This window comes from Macrosteles quadrilineatus, unplaced genomic scaffold (genome assembly GCF_028750875.1).
Source record: "Macrosteles quadrilineatus isolate MER2022 unplaced genomic scaffold, UCM_ALF_1.0 Scaffold_1__1_contigs__length_201487025, whole genome shotgun sequence".
Taxonomy (NCBI): Eukaryota; Metazoa; Arthropoda; class Insecta; order Hemiptera; family Cicadellidae; genus Macrosteles; species Macrosteles quadrilineatus.
In genome coordinates this window covers 198,375,473-198,395,594 of record NW_026542594.1, presented here as the reverse complement: position 1 = coordinate 198,395,594, position 20,122 = coordinate 198,375,473, and the positions used below count along the sequence as shown (strand labels likewise).

At 34.3% G+C, this 20,122-nt stretch overlaps 1 protein-coding gene across 1 annotated transcript in view; it reads right to left on the bottom strand.

The window, feature by feature from the left end:
• Positions 1-2,238: 2,238 nt before the first annotated feature.
• Positions 2,239-20,122, bottom strand: part of LOC128994042 (zinc finger protein 236-like) — a 37,452-nt gene continuing 19,568 nt past the window's right edge. Inside the window, exons 20-31 of the mRNA XM_054418255.1 lie at positions 19,170-19,267; positions 17,960-18,085; positions 16,926-17,014; positions 15,700-15,805; positions 14,057-14,148; positions 10,859-10,973; positions 9,547-9,662; positions 7,319-7,571; positions 5,946-6,222; positions 5,282-5,430; positions 4,580-4,696; positions 2,239-3,359 (exon numbers count right to left, since the gene is read on the bottom strand). Coding sequence (XP_054274230.1) covers positions 3,084-3,359; positions 4,580-4,696; positions 5,282-5,430; positions 5,946-6,222; positions 7,319-7,571; positions 9,547-9,662; positions 10,859-10,973; positions 14,057-14,148; positions 15,700-15,805; positions 16,926-17,014; positions 17,960-18,085; positions 19,170-19,267 — 1,814 coding nt within the window. The 3' untranslated portion in view covers positions 2,239-3,083. The remainder of the gene's footprint in view (positions 3,360-4,579; positions 4,697-5,281; positions 5,431-5,945; positions 6,223-7,318; positions 7,572-9,546; positions 9,663-10,858; positions 10,974-14,056; positions 14,149-15,699; positions 15,806-16,925; positions 17,015-17,959; positions 18,086-19,169; positions 19,268-20,122) is intronic.

Genomic DNA, 20,122 nt, shown 5'->3' with positions numbered 1-20,122 from the left:
TTATTTACATTATACATTATATTGTATATAATATGCAGGAAACCAAATTCTTGACTAGAAACTATTTATAAAAATAGACAAAATTTACTACAGTTTACAAAGGAAGCAACTGTTACTAATTTATTATTTACAAATTAAATAAAATATACAATGTCTTATCAATATCTCAGACAATATATTTTCTGAAGTGAATGAAAACTAGGTAGGTAAATTTTTAGATTTATTTGCAATATTTAAAATAATGGAATCACCGTAAAGGCTAGAATTTGTTAAATTTAGTTTAATTTTCCTAAATATCAAAACTTAAAGAAAAAAAATCAACTATGCACTTTAAAATATTATTTGTCAGAATAAGTTTTTGGATTAAACAAATCATTTAAGTAGTAATGAATAATGAATATTTGGCTTTAAAAACATACTTTACCCTATTTTAATACCATACCTCCCATTTAATTAGTAAGTACCTCTAGTTAAATTAAATTTAATTGCCTGAATAATATAAACTAAGGTTGTATTTCTAAGCTTGATTGCTATAAGAACTGAAAACACTTCAAAACCAATAATATATATAGTAATAACATCGTTTAGAAATGATTATAAATTCTAGTGGTGATAAAATAATAATATTTTGTCAAGCTTTATTTGTGCATAATATTGAACAATCTTGTAGGAAAGAATAAATTATGTAAGGTATGTGTTTAACTATTGTTTCTAAAAATAAGCATAACAATTTTTTTAAATTCTTTTACGCACAGGTAAAACAGAATCCCATTTTTAGGACAATTTTTCTATTTATAAATTGTAATGCTGTTTTATTACTTGTAACAATAAAGATTGATTTGATCTCAAATTGATTTAAATCAATTTAATAAATAAAATTGATTGAAATTTATGAAATAAATAAAATTGATTGAAATTGATTAAATAAATATAAGTTTAATTGATTAAATACATAAATTTAATTGAACTTTATTAAATAATCAACTTATTTTTCCTGACACAGAGAGTAATTCCTAAAAACTAAAATAATTAGAAATCAATAAAAAATCAACAAATCCTAACAACATATTAACTTAAACTTAACCATCACACAATGTATCAAAAAATTAAGTAGCTGATCATACAAAGTAAACAAAACTAAATTAGGATAATGATTTAAAGTGATTGTAAAAACAACACAATTTTTACACAACACGTGCTTAAAAAATTGTACCAAGCCTTACATAAAAACATGTTTTTTTACATAAAATATAAATATCAAACGTTTGTCCCTCATAATCTGATCGAGGCTGTTGTTATTGAAAATTCCTGATTTAAAAAGATTGGATTTTCTTCATGTAATTGATCAATATTAAATAGATTAATATTTTCCAGTCCCATTGGATTACCGAAAATTACAAATAATCAGGGCTGTGCGAATAGTTCGAAAAACGAATCGAATCCGAATCTTTTTAGAGATTCGATTCGGATTCGAGAACGAATCTACTGTTTCTAACTGGATTCGGATTCGGAATCGATATTCGAATTTACTGGTAAGAGATCCGGGTTCGGATTCGATATTCGAATTTCTTGGAAATAGATCCGAGTTGGGATTCGATATTCAAATTTACTAGATTCTGATTGAATATAATTTTCAATATAATTTTTTAGACACTAAAAAACTACTTGTGCACTCCGATTTGCTGTTGACTGGTTCATGTTAGGAACCTGACCAACTTGGTGTTAGGCTTTAGGCACATTAGTGTAGGTCGCATTTGAACCCTATCTTGGCTATCAGTAAACTTAACCTCACAGTGTTAGTTGTTACTTGTAATAGTAATGCAGACATAGGCTTGTGTGGAGGATTAACACCGAGGTGTATAATAGGCTGGGCCTATGTTTTAGACTACACAAATTGGTAGTCCATCACTTTTAGCGAGTAACTTAGGCCTAGGTGGTATGCCTAACTTATGCCCAATTTTTTAGTTTCAAAACTTCAAATAGGTAGGCCTAAATTTTATAACTTTTTTATTTGGCCCATTTCAAGAATTTTTTTAAGCAATTCCCTAAGTTATTTCAGCCCCAGAAAATGTGGTCTAAAAATGTGAAAATTGGTACTGCTGACTTTCCTCGGATTTGGATTCGACTCTGAACATGTTTAAATATTCGGATTCGATAACAGCTTTAAATTTCAGATTCGGATTCGATCCAGGTTCGATAATGGCTGTAAATTTGAGATTCGGATTCGACTCGGGATTAATTAAAACATTCGGATTCGATCCGGATTCGATAAAATCTGTACAGCTATGATTCGGATTCGGATTCGAACCAAAATTTCTGGATTCGCACAGCCCTGCAAATAATCAACATCGGATATTCTTAATGTGTTTGATCATTATTAAATATGATTATTATTTTGTAATGTGTTTGATACCCATTTGTCTTGATCATTTGATGATGCTCTCTGAGAAAATTTGACTTAGTAACAAGACCAGGGTTTGTACTCCCACGCAAAAATGGTTTAAACATGCTAATGGAGTAAAAACACAATTAAAAATATTCAATGATAACTAGTATGGTATGATACTAATCATTTTGGTTTGTAAAAACAAAGAACCAAAATAAGAACAATAATAACCAAGTAAGAAGAAAAAGTCAAGTTGGAGGGCTGTATTTTTGACATTATTGTCAAATTCTTTCTTAATTTTATTTTCTTAATTTTTTAATTAGTTATTCTTATAAGGTTTAAGTTATCAGATCCTTCAGATCAGGCTTCCTAGTGTTATTGTTTTCACCCTTGTAAATATATTTGTATGTAGATCCCTATAATGGTGTTAATTAGGTTCAAAGACCATGGACTTGTTAACTCGTTAACTCGTTGGCTTCGCTTGTGTGGGACCATCCATTTGATTTGATTTGTATTTGATTGTATGTCAAGGCAGGCTCGTCTTTTCCAATATTGCCGGATTAAATCTGACAACCGAGTACCTTGGACTACAAAGTGTCCGATTAATAAGAGACTGTACAAATTTATATCAAAACTCAATATATACCACAATTTTTAATTAGTTACATTCACTTCAGAATGTTTCCGATATCTAATACTATAACTCGGTGGTATGAAACAGGTCGTTAACCACCTTCTCCAGGTCCACGGGGAACCTCTCTTCGCTGAGGTCTATAAAATTTGAGGTGGTGTTGGTGGTGGCGTTAACGGAGGTGGTAGCGGGGGCATGGTACCTTTTGATGTGAGTCTCTAGGTTGCCCTTCTGAGAGAACTTTTTAGGACACTCGCTACACGACCATTGCTTCTCACCGGAGTGAACGGTGGTAGTGTGCTTGTCCAGCGAGTTCTTTTGGGAGAAACTGCGGCTGCACTCCTGTACGAATAAATAGAAAAACAAAGCTATCAATTACAGTTGGATTTCATTGACTATACGAGGATCACTATCTTTGTCAATGTAGTGCGATCAGGTAGTTAGACTTGTCAAATTTTGAGGTTGAAAAAAATGGACTTAACTTGCAGTTTAAAAATAACGTGGCCGTTGAAGAAATTTTTAAAAAGTAATTCCCGATTACGAACCTACTAATAAGTTTTTTTTATTTAATAAGTGCACCCAAAATCTAGAGTGGTCAATTTAAAATAACAATTAACTGACCGAGCCAATACTACAATATTGTAACTTGTTGCAAGATTAATACTTTAAATCTTATATATTAAAAAATCTTTGCAAAACTTATGACAGCCAGCCTGACCATACTACTGGACCAAATTACATGCGGTTGGTACCAAATGAAAGATATTTTACTGTAGATGTGCGAATCCCTTTATAAATTAAAATAGGCTAAAACATAAGTACAAAAAATGAATAAAAACAATTATTTCTATTGGATTTTACAAAAAGAAAGGTTATCGGTCCTATATGTGCAGGTATTTTTTGTATTTTCAGAATATTTATGTTAATTGGGTCAAAAATTGAAATTCAACTTTTCTTATGGAGATTTAACATGGGGCTCTATATATTAATAGACAAGCATGTTTATTCAAAACCTTTTTTATCAGACCTGTGCACCGCAGGAAAAATTTACGCATACCGTGTTAAAGATATTTGCCTGTATATGTGCAGAATCACTTTATAAATTAAAATATGCTCAAAAATAAGCACAAAAAATGTATTTAAAATTAAGAAAATTAACATAGACCTTATGGGTTGCCATGTTGGTGACGAAATAACAAAATATAAACAGAAAATCAAAACAAATGGAACAAATTCCAATCACATGTTTTATTTACAGAGTGGGGTGAATATAGAGAAGTTAGAACAATACATACTTTTGGTTGAGTTTTCGACCACGGGGCAAGCTATAGTCATTAAATTAAAAGAGTTTTTTACAAGTGAGCTATAGCAACCGTTACATCATCTATGTCAGCAACAAACATTAAGGTAGAAAATAAAATTTTAAACACGCATTCTGTGACTGACTTACAGAACTATGTTTTTTTTTACTAAAGAAATCAGCGACAGCTTGCCCATTTAAATGGGATGTCTACTTTAATCCAAGTGTCAATGGTAAAAGCTACTCGTTTCTGGTAACTCACCTTGCAGTTGAAAGGCTTCTCTCCCGTATGCACTCGCATGTGTCTCACCAGGTTTGTTTGTTTACTGAACCATTTATCACACACGGAACACTGGTACTGCATCAGCTGTATTTGCATCTGAAACACAACACCTACATTAATTTCCATGGTAACCACACAGGGATGTAAGGAACAGAGGATACGTGCCATGGTACACTTGCATTGTGTCTAGGGCAAAGTCCAACACCATGCCTCGCTATCATGTACTACAACAACCGTGGAGGTAGACCCTGTGAAATAGAAATGTCCTCACAATGCTAGCCCATTTTCGGGGATTTTGATTTATGCTTAAAATGGCAATAAAATTTGATTAAAAAACTGCTTGAACTAGTGTTATCAATATTTAGTATGTTACTAACCTTTAAACTCTTAGCATAGTAGATAGCAATACAAACCCTATTTCTGTAAAAATTAGGGTTCAAAAGTTATTGTAACCTTTGTGATTTTCCCCATAAAATATCATAATTACTCCCACCGTTAACCAATAAGAAAGGTTGTTGACAAGCTAATCGTAAAGAAGTATGTGTTGGATTGCTGATACTGTTTTCTTTCTTAACTTTTCTTCTTTAATATTCTAGGACCCCTTACATCAGAACCGGTTTACACACTATCTCAGGCCTAGAGGGTTGCGGGATTGCTCTACCAACAGCTGTTGAGACTCACCACGTTGGTATCTTGTGCAGGTGGGTTGTCCGTTGTAATGTTTACCAGCTGGGGCTGTGCCTCCCTGATGTGCAGCATCAGATGTGCCTTGCGGTGACCAGACGTGCGGAACCTCTGGTTACACACCGGACACCGGAACGGACGAGAACCTATCCAACCAAAACAGTTTTAAGATACTGAGTAAGAAAGGGAATTAAACCTAAATTCACAGTACTCAGCTAGGCAAACACTCTGTTCACAATTCACATTACACTCGGTCGAGTTGGTAAACAGAGTTGAGCAGTAGAATGAGCATAAATTTCAAAATTCTATTCCCAGCCGACGTGAGTAAGGCGATGACCGGCTAGGCTGGCTTCTGAGAAAAGACTAACCTATAAAATTATGTTTACGTCGGTAATCAACAATATCATCGTTGATGGTTTGATCCCAAGTAAGGTCAAATGTCCAATTTTCTGTACTCTATCCACAATTTCATGAGTGCCAGCAATCTATGTTCTAAGAATCTCAAACAAAATTCCACGCTTATGTATAAAGAAACAGTAAAGTAGCTATAAAGAAAAAAGCATTAAAGAAGAGCTATGAAGGAATGTTTAAATGACATTAATTGATATCACAAAAATCTATACATTCAATGTTTGCAATGCAATGTTTTTTTGCCAAATACCTGTATGTAACCTCATGTGGACCTTCAATGAGCCCTTGGTGGCGAAGAAGTACCCGCACATGTGACAAACACATCTCTTCGGCACATTGTGAGTCTTGAGGTGGGAGTCAAGCGTGGACTTGACGGTGAAACACTTAGAGCAGTAGTCGCACTGGTAAGGCCGTTCTCCCGTGTGTATCCGTAGATGTCTCACCAGGTCACTCGGTTTGCGGAAACTCTTCGGACAGTACTTGCACTGGTTCGGGTGGACCGGTTCGTTCTTATACAACTCCGGGTCCTGTTAAATTCAAAACTTCAAGTTGTAAGGTCATATGGACGTAATATGTTATGTAGATTTAATTAAATTGAATGTGAACTTTGGTAACATTTTAAAAACACAAAAACAAAAAATATTTTTTAACTTTCAAACTTACAGTGGAGGAATAAATTCTAAAATATGCACAAGTATTCTCTCTAAACTAAAATATCACCTGGACTGTAAAGGTTTCCAAATTCTACACTACAGTTGCAGTCGTATAACACAAAAGGTCAAAATGATATTTTTCTAAATGAACCAGCAAAAGATCAAATAGTATAGGGCCTAAACAGAGTGTTAAAAAATGTGGGTACATAATTTACGTAGTGATTCCTTGGGTCAAAATAGAGAAAAAAATCTAGAAATAGAATAACATTTTTTCCAAAATCGCTTCGTTATCCAAATATCTGCCATTTTGTATTTTTAACATTAACATTTTTATCTTTGGATTTTTTAAACCGATCTTTATGAAGCTTGGTATGTATGTTAAGGTAGATGAGACCCATGTTAGAAAAAAAAATCATCTTGATTCAATATATATTTTCAAAATGCCGCCATTTTATTTTTTCAAAATAAAATTTCTCAAAAACGGCTAATTTTATGAAAAAGTGTCAAGTACACTTTTATTTAGAATCTTTTTGCACTTGGTATCATTTGATAGGGAATTAAAAATTCTAAATAAAAGTGTACTTGACACTTTTTCATAAAATTAGCCGTTTTTGAGTAATTTAAGCTTAAAATATTAATATGGCCGCCATTTTGAAATCTTAAGAGGAATCAAGATGAAGTTATTTTCTAAAATGGGTCTTTTCTACCTTAACATACATGTCAAGTTTCATTAAGATCGGTTGAAAAAACCGGAAGCTAAATGTTTATGTAAAAAATAGAAAATGGCGGATATCTGGTTAACAAAGTACTTTTGGAAATAATGTTATTCTTGATTTTCTCTTTATTTTGACCCAAGGAATCACTACGTAAATTATGTCCCCACACCCTGTTAAACGCACCACTAGCCCTCTATTCCCTATTTTTCAAACAAATCCCCTCTAAAATGTCTAAAACATTATCAACACGGTACCTTAACGTCACTGATTCTCTCCCGTTCTTTCAGTGAGGAAAGCAGCACACGTTCACTCATGGAGCTGGCCTCTGTGATGGTGGATTCCACCAGTTTACTGGCCTCCTCCTCCGTGAGTTGACGGACATCGCCGCGCCGTCGCCGTGGTCGCGCCGGCACACCTTCCGCCATATTGTGCACCAACGTGCTGTGTCTCTTCAAGTGCAACTCACTCCGACACACTATGCCACAGACGGCGCAGATGAATAGGGGCCTGTAGGAACAAAACAAATTTCTATGTAATTTTCATTACTTGTTTATTAAATATTGTTTGATGTTTTGCTATGATTACGAAACCATGTGAGTTGAGTCTATACCACTTGATCATCTATTATTCTTTTTGAGTTCTTTCTACACTATTATAGGGGTAATACAACCAAACTAAGGGCAGTCAGAGTAGATACCAACCCAGGTAACACCCACTTACCTCTTAAATTCTCAAATTCACTCTAATAAGTCCCCTATTTCATATCAAGGACTCCAAAATTACTCTCTAGATAAGAAATAACCCTCAAGATAAAAAGAAACCCTCTAGAAACTACCCCTAAAGGAGCTAATCGAGAGCCCTGTATAATATAGGGGGGGGGGGGATACATCTACCATAGTACCTGTAGTTCAGTCCAGTGTGAGTAGTAATAGATAAGAAACTAGAGATAAATCACATGTAGATCAAGACCACTGGACTGAACTACAAGAAAGAACTCCAAGATGTAAAGATGTTTCCATGATCGGGGGAGACGATGATGATGTCAATGCAATGCGGGAGGTGTTCAGGATTTCTCATCCTCATGGAACAGCAAAAGCCAATTTTATTGTTCGTTCTGTACGTTACACTGTAGGGGTCGTGTTTGGTTAACAATTTGTTTCTTGTTATTTCAGTCATTTAAAACCTCTCTATACAAAATTAAACGATCTAATCATAAAAAATAACGTAAATGTAAAGCAAAAATCATGAAAATTAACCTAAAATAACAGAAACAAAATTTCGTCTACACTAACGATCATTGTCAAGTCAAGTCAAGTCAATCATTTATTTTCACATAACGTTTTACAGATCCAGCATAGCTGGGAAACAGGTGAAATGGTCATGGACAATTAAAATACATAAAACTATAATAACTATTACAATATGCTAAGAAATCAAATATATACATCATTTAAAAAATCATCAACTTTGTAATACCCTTTATTAAGCAGCAATTTGGTAACTTCTTTTTTGTATTTTTCAAAAGATTCTAATGATTTAATATTATCAGGCAGTTTATTATACAGTTTTTTCCCTAGGTATTGTGGAAGGGTTTCTAGTGAGGTAAGTCTATGAATGGGCAGTTGTAAATCATTTTGATGTCGTGTTAAATAATTATGGTTATGGTTTTCATTCATAAAATATTCAAGATTTTTTTTAATAAATAATAATGTTTGCAGGATATAAACAGACGGAAGTGTTAATATTTTCAATTCTCTAAATAATAATTTACAGGATTGCCTAGGCTTTGAAAATGTCATAATACTAAGGATCTTTTTTTGAATTTTGAAAATGGTTTCGGCATTTGAGCAGCTGCCCCAGAACTCTATTCCATACAACATGTTTGACACAAACAAAGCATAATAAACAATCATCCTTGTTCTGAGGTCAGTAACATGCTGCAGGACAGACATCTGGAAACAGACTGTATTTAGTTTATTAGCTAAAACTGATGTGTATTTATCCCAATTTAAAGTGTTTTGTACCTGAATACCTAAAAATTTTGTAGATGACGTTTCATTAATAATTTCCCCCTGAAAATTAATATTTAATTTGATGGTTTCTCTGTCATGAGTAGTTTTGAACCTGACAATTTGAGTTTTAGAACAATTTAGACTCAGACCATTTGCTCTGAACCATTTGTTTAAATCTTCAAAAGTTTGGTTTATCAAATTTTGTAAATTTTTAGGGCTGTTTGATTTTAATATAGCTGTTGTGTCATCTGCGTATAGAACAAGCTTTGAGTTTATGTTAAAAGGCAGGTCGTTAATATAGATTAAAAACAACAAGGGTCCCAATACATTGTCGACATACATGAACTAGAAACAAAAAACAAGCTTCAGAATTTACAATGGGATGACTTCTGTTGGTTAGTCTATGATACAAACTAAGATACTTTTGTGGGAGTAGTATCACACTGATGTGTAGCCATTGTCTACTTTACCTATCTTCAGAGTTGTGTAACGACATATGCCTAGTCAGAGAAGACAGTTGGGTGAAGGTGGCACCACACTGGCCACAGGCAAACTCTTTTTCCCGGCCATGGCTTTTGATATGTGCCTGAAAGAAAAATTACAAATGTAGTCAACATTTTTCATACTATTTGTTTGTACAGGCTAAAATATATTTCAATTTAATTTTGTCCATACAGGGATGGCAAAAGATCTGGGTTAATGGAGAGGCAGCAGACTTTTAAATGCCTGTTACAAACAATATCTATGCTCCCACCTTGAATTGTATATTTTGTTTGTCTGAGATTTTAACTAGCTCACTCAGCTGCCAATCTTAACATATCTAAAAACTTTAAAAAAATACAATAGGGGTTTTCTGTTTTACATCCCTTTTTTACCCGTCCTACTTAACCGATTTATACTATTGAGTTGTGATTGAAAATCAAATCTTATGATCTAGCGGGGTGACAAATGGTAACCAATAGTATATTTCGAGCCCCGAAATGGGACTTTCGTGACGATATTGAACGATACTTTTTATTACGATGAAAAAACTACTTCATAAATCATGAAAAATTATCTGATATTTCGTTAGCTTATTAATTTTTCTAATCTAAACACAATACGGCTGTACAATAAATTTTAGTGTAAAATTCACGTTAAGGTTTATGTAGCAAAAGTTATGTTTATGTTAGGAAAATTCACCTGATCACTATTTGTTTTTGGTGTATTGTAATTTAAGATATTTGATGATCTCAGCTGTAAGGAAATTGGCTATTTTCGATTACAGAGTGCTGAAAAAAGGTAAAACTTTGAGATTGATTTTGTGAAGAGTTTGCTCTCAAAGATTAGGTAATACAGAACAACTTTTTATAACAAATTAAATTTTATTTCAAATGTTAACAGCTGTGTGTTTTTTAGTGGAAAAACATACTTCAACAACTAACTGTAAGGTTGTGAAAGAGAATGAAAGAGTCTACGAAACTGTATTTTAAATAGGCTACTTTTTTTACTGAAACCTGAGTAAGGTAGATAAATCTCACTTCATTTTCTAGCCTAGATCTAAAAGAAACAAATTAAATTTATTGTAAAGGTAAATTAGCGGTTTTATTCACATAATATTACATTTGTATCAAACAAACATAACCTTTGAAAAGAAAAAGGGCATTATTCATTTTGCCTGTTGCCTCAAAATCAAAATCTATTAAAATACACAATTCTTGCACGGGTCCCCTCGTACAGTATAATATTTATGATTTTCACTACAACTGCTGACACCTGTAGCTATTGTACGTTTGAGCTCACCCTGTATTGAGCTGGGGTGGCGAAGGTTTTCTCACAGATCTCACAAGAGCTGTGAGTCTCCCTGTGACTCGCCAGCTGTTCTCCGTCACTCACAACCATGTTGCAAACGTCACACCTGTCAACATCATCAGACAATATCAAAACTGGGTTTACACTAAACATAAGCACAACTTCATACATAAGTCACAGTGTTGGGAAGTAGCGCGCTACAAGTAGCGACGCTACAGTAGCGCGCTACTTTTTTTGTAGCGTTAGCTGTAGCTACGCTACTTTTAAGATTTTGTAGCTTTAGCTGTAGCTAGCTACATTTTTAAAGTAGTTGTAGTGGAATTTTAGCTACTTTTCTCGCTACATTAACATTGTTTGAGATAGTGATTTTTATCATAACCTCAACCTTACGTGAAACAACCTCTTTCTCAAACTGAGATTAAAAAAAAAATTAGGCCTACTTTCTTGGCTTCACACAGCTGGTTGCAGCCGTTTTATTCCCTATTACAACGTTGTGTGGACATGGAGGCCATTAAATGAGTGTTATACACATTTTTGGCTCTCATTTCCTTAATTTACTACTCTATGATTACTGTCAGATAAATAAAATCGCTAGATGCAGACGACGTTTAAACGTTACCGGTGACAAGAGAAGCTATTGAATGCTTGCAAGTGATAGACAGGGAAATTAGTAAAAAAATTTAGTTTCTTTATTATATCGTTAGTGTTTCAACTTGGGTTTTAATGGAAACCAACTCTAAACCTTAAAATAATGTAAAGCTGGTCTATCAACCTTTGCTTCAGCTGTTGATTGTGGTTCATCATCACAAGCCCTTCCTTGGTTAGATTACGAAGATTTTTCAAAGGTTTACTAGATTAATAAAGAGGAAATTACCTGATGAGATTTAAGATATGCCTAGACTACATGATAATTGTAACAAAAAAATCTCGATATAACATGAAACTTACATTGAAAAAACAGCTCTTGTATAGGACTATTCCTAGGCTATACTATGGTTTAAGACGAATACCAAGTTCCAAGTTCAATTATTTATTAGGAATATATCTGTTTAGCCCTTGCAAGAATAAGCCTACTATAGCCAACTTGTTACATAGCCAAGGCATGTTATTTTTACTTTACAAATTTCAACATGTTTAAATTAAAAGCCGATTTCAGGATAAGTTGCTGAATGCTGTTTTCTGTACCAACTAGGTTGAAGCACAATTATTTGCCCTATGCACAATGACAATAAAGGACGATTTCTTGACTTGACATTGAAAAGTGTTATTCATAGAACAAGTAACTTATCACTATGGTTAAAAGTTATAGCAATGTCGTTTTCACATTAAAAGTAAAGAAAGGCAATAAACTCCAATTTCAGTTAGGCTCTGTAACACAAAAAAGTATTTTTAAATAATCGTTTTACACTTTATTGGTCTTAATTGTTGATATAAGACATCTATAAATGAATCTGTATTAAAGAAATAATAAAATGAGCTTTTAAAATATTGTTTGGTTGTATGTCCTTTGAACTTAATGAAATTTACATATAAGATGCTTAAAAATAATGCAATATTTAAAAATAAGTACTAAATATGATATGGGACACCCAACTATTTGGTTCTGTTGTTGTAATGTTAGGTTTATAATGCCAACAAATTAAATACAATCTAAGAATAGTTTGTTTTCCAAGTAATGTTTGATACAATACTGACATTTTTTGTTTAAATGTTTGTTCAATAAAAAATGTAGTTGCAATTAATTTTACATTCACCTAATGTGCGTGGAATAAAAAGTAACGTCTTTGGAAAAGTAGCTAAAATTGTAGCTGTAGCTACATTTCATTGTAGCTGTAGTTGTAGCTAGCTACTTTTTCGGAACTGTAGCTGTAGCTGTAGCTTAGCTACTTTTTTGGAAATGTAGCAGTAGCTGTAGCTAGCTACATTTTAAAAGTAGCTTCCCCAACACTGATAAGTCATACTGTAATTTATCAAAGTATGATATTCTGCCGAACAGCGTTAGGTACTGATTGCAGAACCTCCGTTTTTATGTAGAGCCTCCAATTTTTCTGTAGAAAATAAAGTTGTAGACTTTCTATAGAAATATTTTCTGAAAAAAATGTTATTAACTTGTTATGTAGCATTTTTTGCAGAAACTTATACAGGTTAAGTGTAAGACAGGACCATGTGGCCCTAAATTTGCCTGTAAAAATAAGTATTGTTCATAAAACTGTTATTGCTATCTGGCAGGCTGGGCTTTCTGCAGCCCTAGCAGTCACGGTCACCGGTAGTTCTGCTTTGGGGCGATCAATAGACATCGCCCAAAGTTATTGTTTATTGTATGTTTATTGTATCGCCCCAAACCAGAACTACCGGCGAAAGTGTCACAGAAAAACTGCAAGGGCTGCAGAAAGCCCAGCCTGCCAGATAACAATAACAGTTTTATGAAAAATAATTTTTTTTACAGGCAAATTTAGGGCCACATGGACCTGTCTTGCACTTAACCTGTATAAGTTTCTGCATAAAATGCTACATAACAAGTTAATAACATTTTTTTCAGAAAATATTTCTATAGAAAGTTTACAACTTTATTTCCTGCAGAAAAATTGGAGGTTCTACAAACAGTAACGCTATACAATGTCATGCATAACGTAAATGAAAGCTGCGACGTCAATATTCGGTGCATTGATCGTAAGTAAGAACGCATAGAATAACCTTATTACTAAAGCGATTAAATGTAATAACAGTAGGTGTATTCAAACGGATACAAGCGTTTTTAAGCTAATTTGTTTCCAAATATTCATTAAGACTACCACAAACGTAGTCTTTGACTATGATTTGAAGGCAACTTCAACCGAGTAAGCCCACAAATTTTTTGGGGATATTTCCAAGTCCGTTGCAGAAAATTAAAAAAACAGTCTTTGGCGCTGTGTCTCTTATGCTAACTCATGATTGACCTTGATAAAATTATCTCAATTTGCAATGACAATATGTGTTATGTTACAGTTATCACAATTAATTTGGAAATTTGAGCTTTAAAGCTTCTAACTCGTGATTTGCGATAAAGAGTAGATTGAAAGTGTCAAGATATGTAACATATTTTATCTTTGTAACCTATATTAGAATGGTTTGATAGGTGAAATAAAATATATAAATTATTAAATGGCTTTGTTACAAAAAGCACTGATATATTTCAGAGTCAACACTTACCGAAACTCTACCTCTTGTTCCTCTGTTGACTGTTCTATGCTTGCCAGATCTGTTTGAGGTACATCGTCGTCTAGCTCGATTGTTATTGTATCCTGTCAACATTTTAATACATTACAAATGATATTTTCTAAATCATGTGTTTTTTATCTGGTGAACAGCAATTTTGACTTCGGGACAGAAAATGATTTTGGCTCTTCATTTTCGGGACGGTACAAATAAGTCTAATGGTACAATAATTTTAGACTGTATTTATTAAAAAAAAACGTGAATACAAGTACAAAGCACTAAGCAGGTGGTTTTGTTACAAAACAGTCCTTAATTAAATTAATGCCAATCGCCAATAGCTCTTATCGATGTGATGACGTCGAAACCCTTCAGGACTAGCCTGAAGTAATGTGTAAAATGGTTCTGAGCTAGAACCTAGTGTTATAAAATGTAAAGTGAGATATAAAACACGAAAACACAAAAAAGTTGACAAATCTACTCGATGAATAATAAAGACAGTACAGCTTATCCTTATTATCCACGATTATAAGTGGCTGGGTGATTGTGGGTAATGACACCTAACCTAAAATGCCCAGGAAATAGCTAACATTGACCTTGAATGTATAGTTAAAACAGGTTTGGGTAAAAACATTTGAAACGCAGTATAACCTTTTCACTTTGTTTTGCAGACATTTTGTTCTATTTACAAAACAAATAATATTGGAGAACCTATGTATAGACCTAGTGATAACAAAAGTTTAAACATACTAAATACAGCAACCAACTCATTGGTTGAAATAAAGTTAAGTAAACAACGTCAACTCTATAGACAGCCGTGAGATGATGAGACTCCTAAAGCACATCATAGCCATCGTTGTATAGGCCCAATGTACATTTAACTTGCTTAGTATATTTTTATTCCAATTTTTTTTCATGCAAGCATTGTCAATCCACTTCTGGATAATCGTGAGTCTACTGTAATTGGATGAAAAAAATATAATTTAAAAACATATCAACTTTTGTACAAGTGTCTTTAAAATTAGACGGGCCTGTCTCTTGTTTTATATGTTTTAAATGTTTTTTTATCGTCTTTTGTGTGTGTGTAAACTGTAAAGTTTGAGGACGCCAATTCTGGTGGATAGACATATCATAGGATGGCATTTTGATGCCGAAACTGCCGTAATTTACAGAAACTTCAGAGCTGTGACGAGGTAATTGTATTATTATACTATAGTCATCAATTATCTCAGGGGCTAAATCATGTTTATTGATTTAAAAGTAGGCCCATCGTTAACAATGGTGTAGGCTACACAAAAGATGTAAAGGTTAAAGGTTTACTAAAATATAGCCAACACATTTTTTATGATACATGCTTGGTTATAGAGAGAGATAATACGAGTAGACTGATCGTGTTCATGTCCTGTGATTACGGCAAAACCCTTCCATCCTGTCATTTCCTTTCCAGACTACCTTGGTCACGAAATTAGGTAGGGCAAGTATTTTGTTCCGTTCTACCCTGATTTTTAGAATTCCAGCACTTCAAATTTTTAAGTTAATATTCGGCATGCTTTAACATAATACAATATCCTCCCCAGCATAATTGATTGGTTACCCAACAAATTTAGGAGAACGAAACTGATACAATCAGTGATACATACCCTCAAGGCGATGTTGTTAGGCTCTGTTTGAATGTTGGACAAATGAGACAAACGGTGAGCCTCGAGATCTTGTTTACTCTTCACCTGCGCTCCACACTCGTCACAACTGAAGAATGGATAGGAAACACTGTTACTTTTGCAATAGACAGGAATGTACCTTAGCTTTTCCGTTGGTGAAATAACACTATTATTTTATTACTTCCTTGACAAATACGTTTAAGCCGGATCGCTGATAGGAGGAAGACATGATCAGCTTTATTTCTTTCTTACCATCAGTTCAGACGACGTTACCGTAAGAAATGCACTTCAAAACTACAACGGAGCCCTTGGAAACATTTACAACGGATGGGCTTATTTGATGGCGAACCGATCTGTAGGCATTGTGATAGGTCAGAGGAGACAGCCAATAACCTGCTCTTTGATTGTGACGAGCTCTCTGATGCTAGAAGGACAACTCTTGGCAATGTGGTGAGAGGAAGATATCTTCCCGAAAGGAACTAATTGGAAGACTACAGGCTTTCACCGGATGCCTGAATTTGTAAAGTCTATCAAGGAAACAACTGTCTGGGGTGCACAATAATTCTACTTTTCGGATTAAGTGCTTTATGGTCTTGGCCTGCCCCTGTCAGATAAGATGATAAGATGAAAAAGTCAAATAATCTAAATGTTGTATTTTGTTGGCCTCATTGATAAAACTTTCTTGATTCTGTTTGTTAAAAAAATTCAGTCATATTGGTCTGCTAAGTGGTGATGTTGGTTACGTTTATAGAGCAATCCAATTCAGTCGACGATTTGACCACACTGTGACTCAAACCAACTTTTGCAACAAAATAACTCATTTAACATACTTCATCACATTTAACAATTAATGTCAACAATATAAAGAGTATGTTTACAAGTTTATTTTGATATGGCTATGTTTTGCCTTCGCTACTTGATTAATTGCAAAACACTTGTTTGTTAAGTGGCTACTAAATAGCAATAAATATTGTTTTGTGATTTGGAGTTTGCACAAACTGAAGCTATTGTGAGTGTTCATTGAAACTTCCTCGTCCAACTTATACAATTAGGACAAGAAGGATCCTTCCTTTCTGATTTTATCTTTCTTGAACTTCTGTGAATTTTTTTTGTGGCACATTGATGCAAGATTAATGTTTTCAGGACATTATTGACAGCAAAAACTTATTGCCTATAGTAAGCCGAATGTAGTATAAGCAGATATTTACCTGAAACTCTTAGCGTCTTTATGAGTAGTCTGGATTATGCTGGCGTTGTAAAGGTTACCAGATGCTAAGCCCAGTTCTAACTGTTCACCCTGTAAACAAACAAAACCATATTAGCAAATTCTAAATTGTTAACTGTAAATTCTTTAAGCTCATCAGGACTGATCACGCAGTAACTTAAATACCGGCACTGGGCACAGACCTAGGCAGGGAGAGTCTACCCTCGGTTACAGGTACAAAATGCGTCGCCAGTGGACCGTAAGACTACCGGTAATGAAGAAATACACTCTACCTATTCCTACTATTGATATAAGTTTTCTCAACCATGGTTTAAACATTTAGATTATTATATGCTAATAATACGGATTTGCAAACACAAAAAATGCATTTCCATAATATAGAAATAATTAAATATTATAAATGGTCACGGAAACCGCTGAGTTCAACAAAAGTTGGAAGAGGGTGATGGTATCAGTAATGAAGCCTAAAATGAGTAAAAATGTAAATGAACACAGTAAAATGTTACAAATTTAGTTAACTTTTTTGTTTTAAGGAATAACAAGCTGTAGGCCCGTCCTACGTACGGGAATTGAGTAGTCAGTAAATGTATATAATTCAGAACAGCTAGTTTACACGCACAAAGACAAATTCTCACAGTTTTAGTATGAAAAATCAACTTGTAAACAAATAACACCTACCACCCATGTTTCATATGATTATAGACCTATACGATATACATTTTAAATATAATATATTATTACAATAAAAAAGCAATTTTTATAAGTGAATAGCCTTGAAGTGAGATTGGCGGCCGATTCGCACACTGGTTATACGTACAGTAGCTACATATCACCTTCCATTGCATACTATCACTTACACTTACTATACCTTATCTTACCTCCGTGGCCAGTGAAACCTTAAGAGATTTCTGACCTCCCATTCTCTTCTGTCACCTGCCTTTTCTACTGTAGACCTCAGTTTGGAGACTTCTTTCATTACTTCTCAAACAATTTAACAAAATATTTGAAGTGACCCACCTGCAGTGTAATGCCGGGGAACTCGAAGCCTTGGTCAAACAGAACCACTTCCTTATCTAGTGTGCTCAGGTCAGCTGTGCCGTACAGCTGTTGGTTCAGCCGTTCTTCTATCTCTCTGATACTCTCCTGGTGACAAATAACATGTAAATATTTTGTAAGGCTTCTTAACCAGTCAATAATTCAATTTATGGAAAAATCTTTTATAGTCCTCGCCACCCTAACTTGAGGCAGCCCAAGGCCGCACGCCGTATCTAGTGCGGCCTTGGGCTGCCTCAAGTTAGGGTGGCGAGAATTATAGTAAGATCCGATATACAATCGCTTGTACATATCTTTGTTTTACTGTCATAAATGTCTAAAAATGTGTGAATGTGCTGTCCTATTTATTAATATTTACTATCATTTAACGACTTTCACATGAAACAACTAGACATTTTGACTAGCCTGAGGATGACTGCCACACGAGTCGAAACCGTTAGCCATATCACAACACTTTGATCGCATAAATGCAGGTATTTTACACCAATTTATAGTATTGTAAAAAGGTTAGAATACCTGTTCGTTACTCCCTAGTAGTTTTTCTGCCCCTATACTCGACAACGCATTTTTATGTAAATACACCATCATCAGGTTACAACTTGAAGAAATTTGAAACATTGTTGAGTTCGTCAATATTTACAAAAAGCACACAACACGTTAACCCCTTCCAGGACTAGGTGGATATATCCGCTAGCATTTTGTGCATAGCGGACGGTAGGGGAATATCCGCTTATCTTTTTGGGCTTCGCAGACAGTAAGGAAATATATCAGCCGATGATTACGACAGCTATTGTTACAGTTGATTGTCTATAACATCATTAATCTTCGTAAAAACGTCCTTAAATTATATGTTTAACGTAGTTTATGTACTAGGAATGTTTTTTTTTTTAGAATAAGAAATTTAATTTTAAAAAATGTTATAAAAAAAGTAGCCTACATAAGAAAAAATTACTAAAAAGTTAAAAAAATATTTTGGACATAAGTGCTATATAGGTCAACAATTTACAACATTCTACAAATTATAGATACAAAAAAATATTTTTTAGTTTATATTTAAGTACGGTAAAATAATTTTACATACATCTATACATACAATAGGTCCTCTGGGAAGGGATAAGAAGAAAAAATTGAAAATTAAATGCTATAATGTTAGTATTGTATTGTAGTGACTTACCTGTGTGAGTGTGTCTTGACCAGAAAGATTGGGAAGAGTCACTGTTCCATTAGCATCAGCATGCAGGGTCTGACTAATGCCTTCACCGACTCCATCCACTGCAAAAACACAACAGTCATTAATGTATGGCAGGCAGACATTTTGAAATTTATACTGAAGTAGTCAGTAGAAGTAACTACAGGTTTCAGAAAAAACATATTTAAATATCTGGGAGTAACAATCACAATAACTGAGAAGATGTTGAAATTCAAAACAAGACTCACGGCAGCAGAAAGATCATATTGGAACCTAATAAAATTATTCAAAAGTTAACTTCTTTCCGAAATTACAAAAATAAGAACGTATAAAACTATTGTGTAACCTGTAGTGCTATACGGTTCAGAGACTTTATCTTCCACCAAAAGGTACCAAAAAGACTTATAACTTTTGAAAATAAAGTATTGAGAAGGATTTTAGGACCAATAAAAGACAAAGATTCGTGGGAAATTAGAAAGTTGAGAGAATTGTACAGGGAACCAGATATTGTGGAAGTGGTACAGCTCGTGACACCTAAGCTGGCACTTGGCCTAGCGCGGGCAGTGTAGGCGGGAGGGTGGAGGTAGGGAAAAGACCAGACTGCAAACATTTCCCCTGCCTCACGGCGTTGACTACCCTTGTATTATGTACTTGAGCGCCTTCATATGGGTCGCGAGGACAGTTGATGCTACCCGCATGACGGGACATAATGTTTTTGAAATAGGTACTAGTACCGATCGGCCAAGTGCCAGCTTAGATGTCACAAGCTGTAAAGAGTATAAGGTTGAGATGGCTGCCATTCAACACTGAGGTGAGAAATAGATGGTAAAGCAAGAGCTAATTTTGAGGTACTTGGGGTGCAGAAGACCATTGAGAAGACCAAGAATGCGATGGGTTGACAAGGTTGCGAAGGACCTAGAGAAGACAGAGGATCCTGG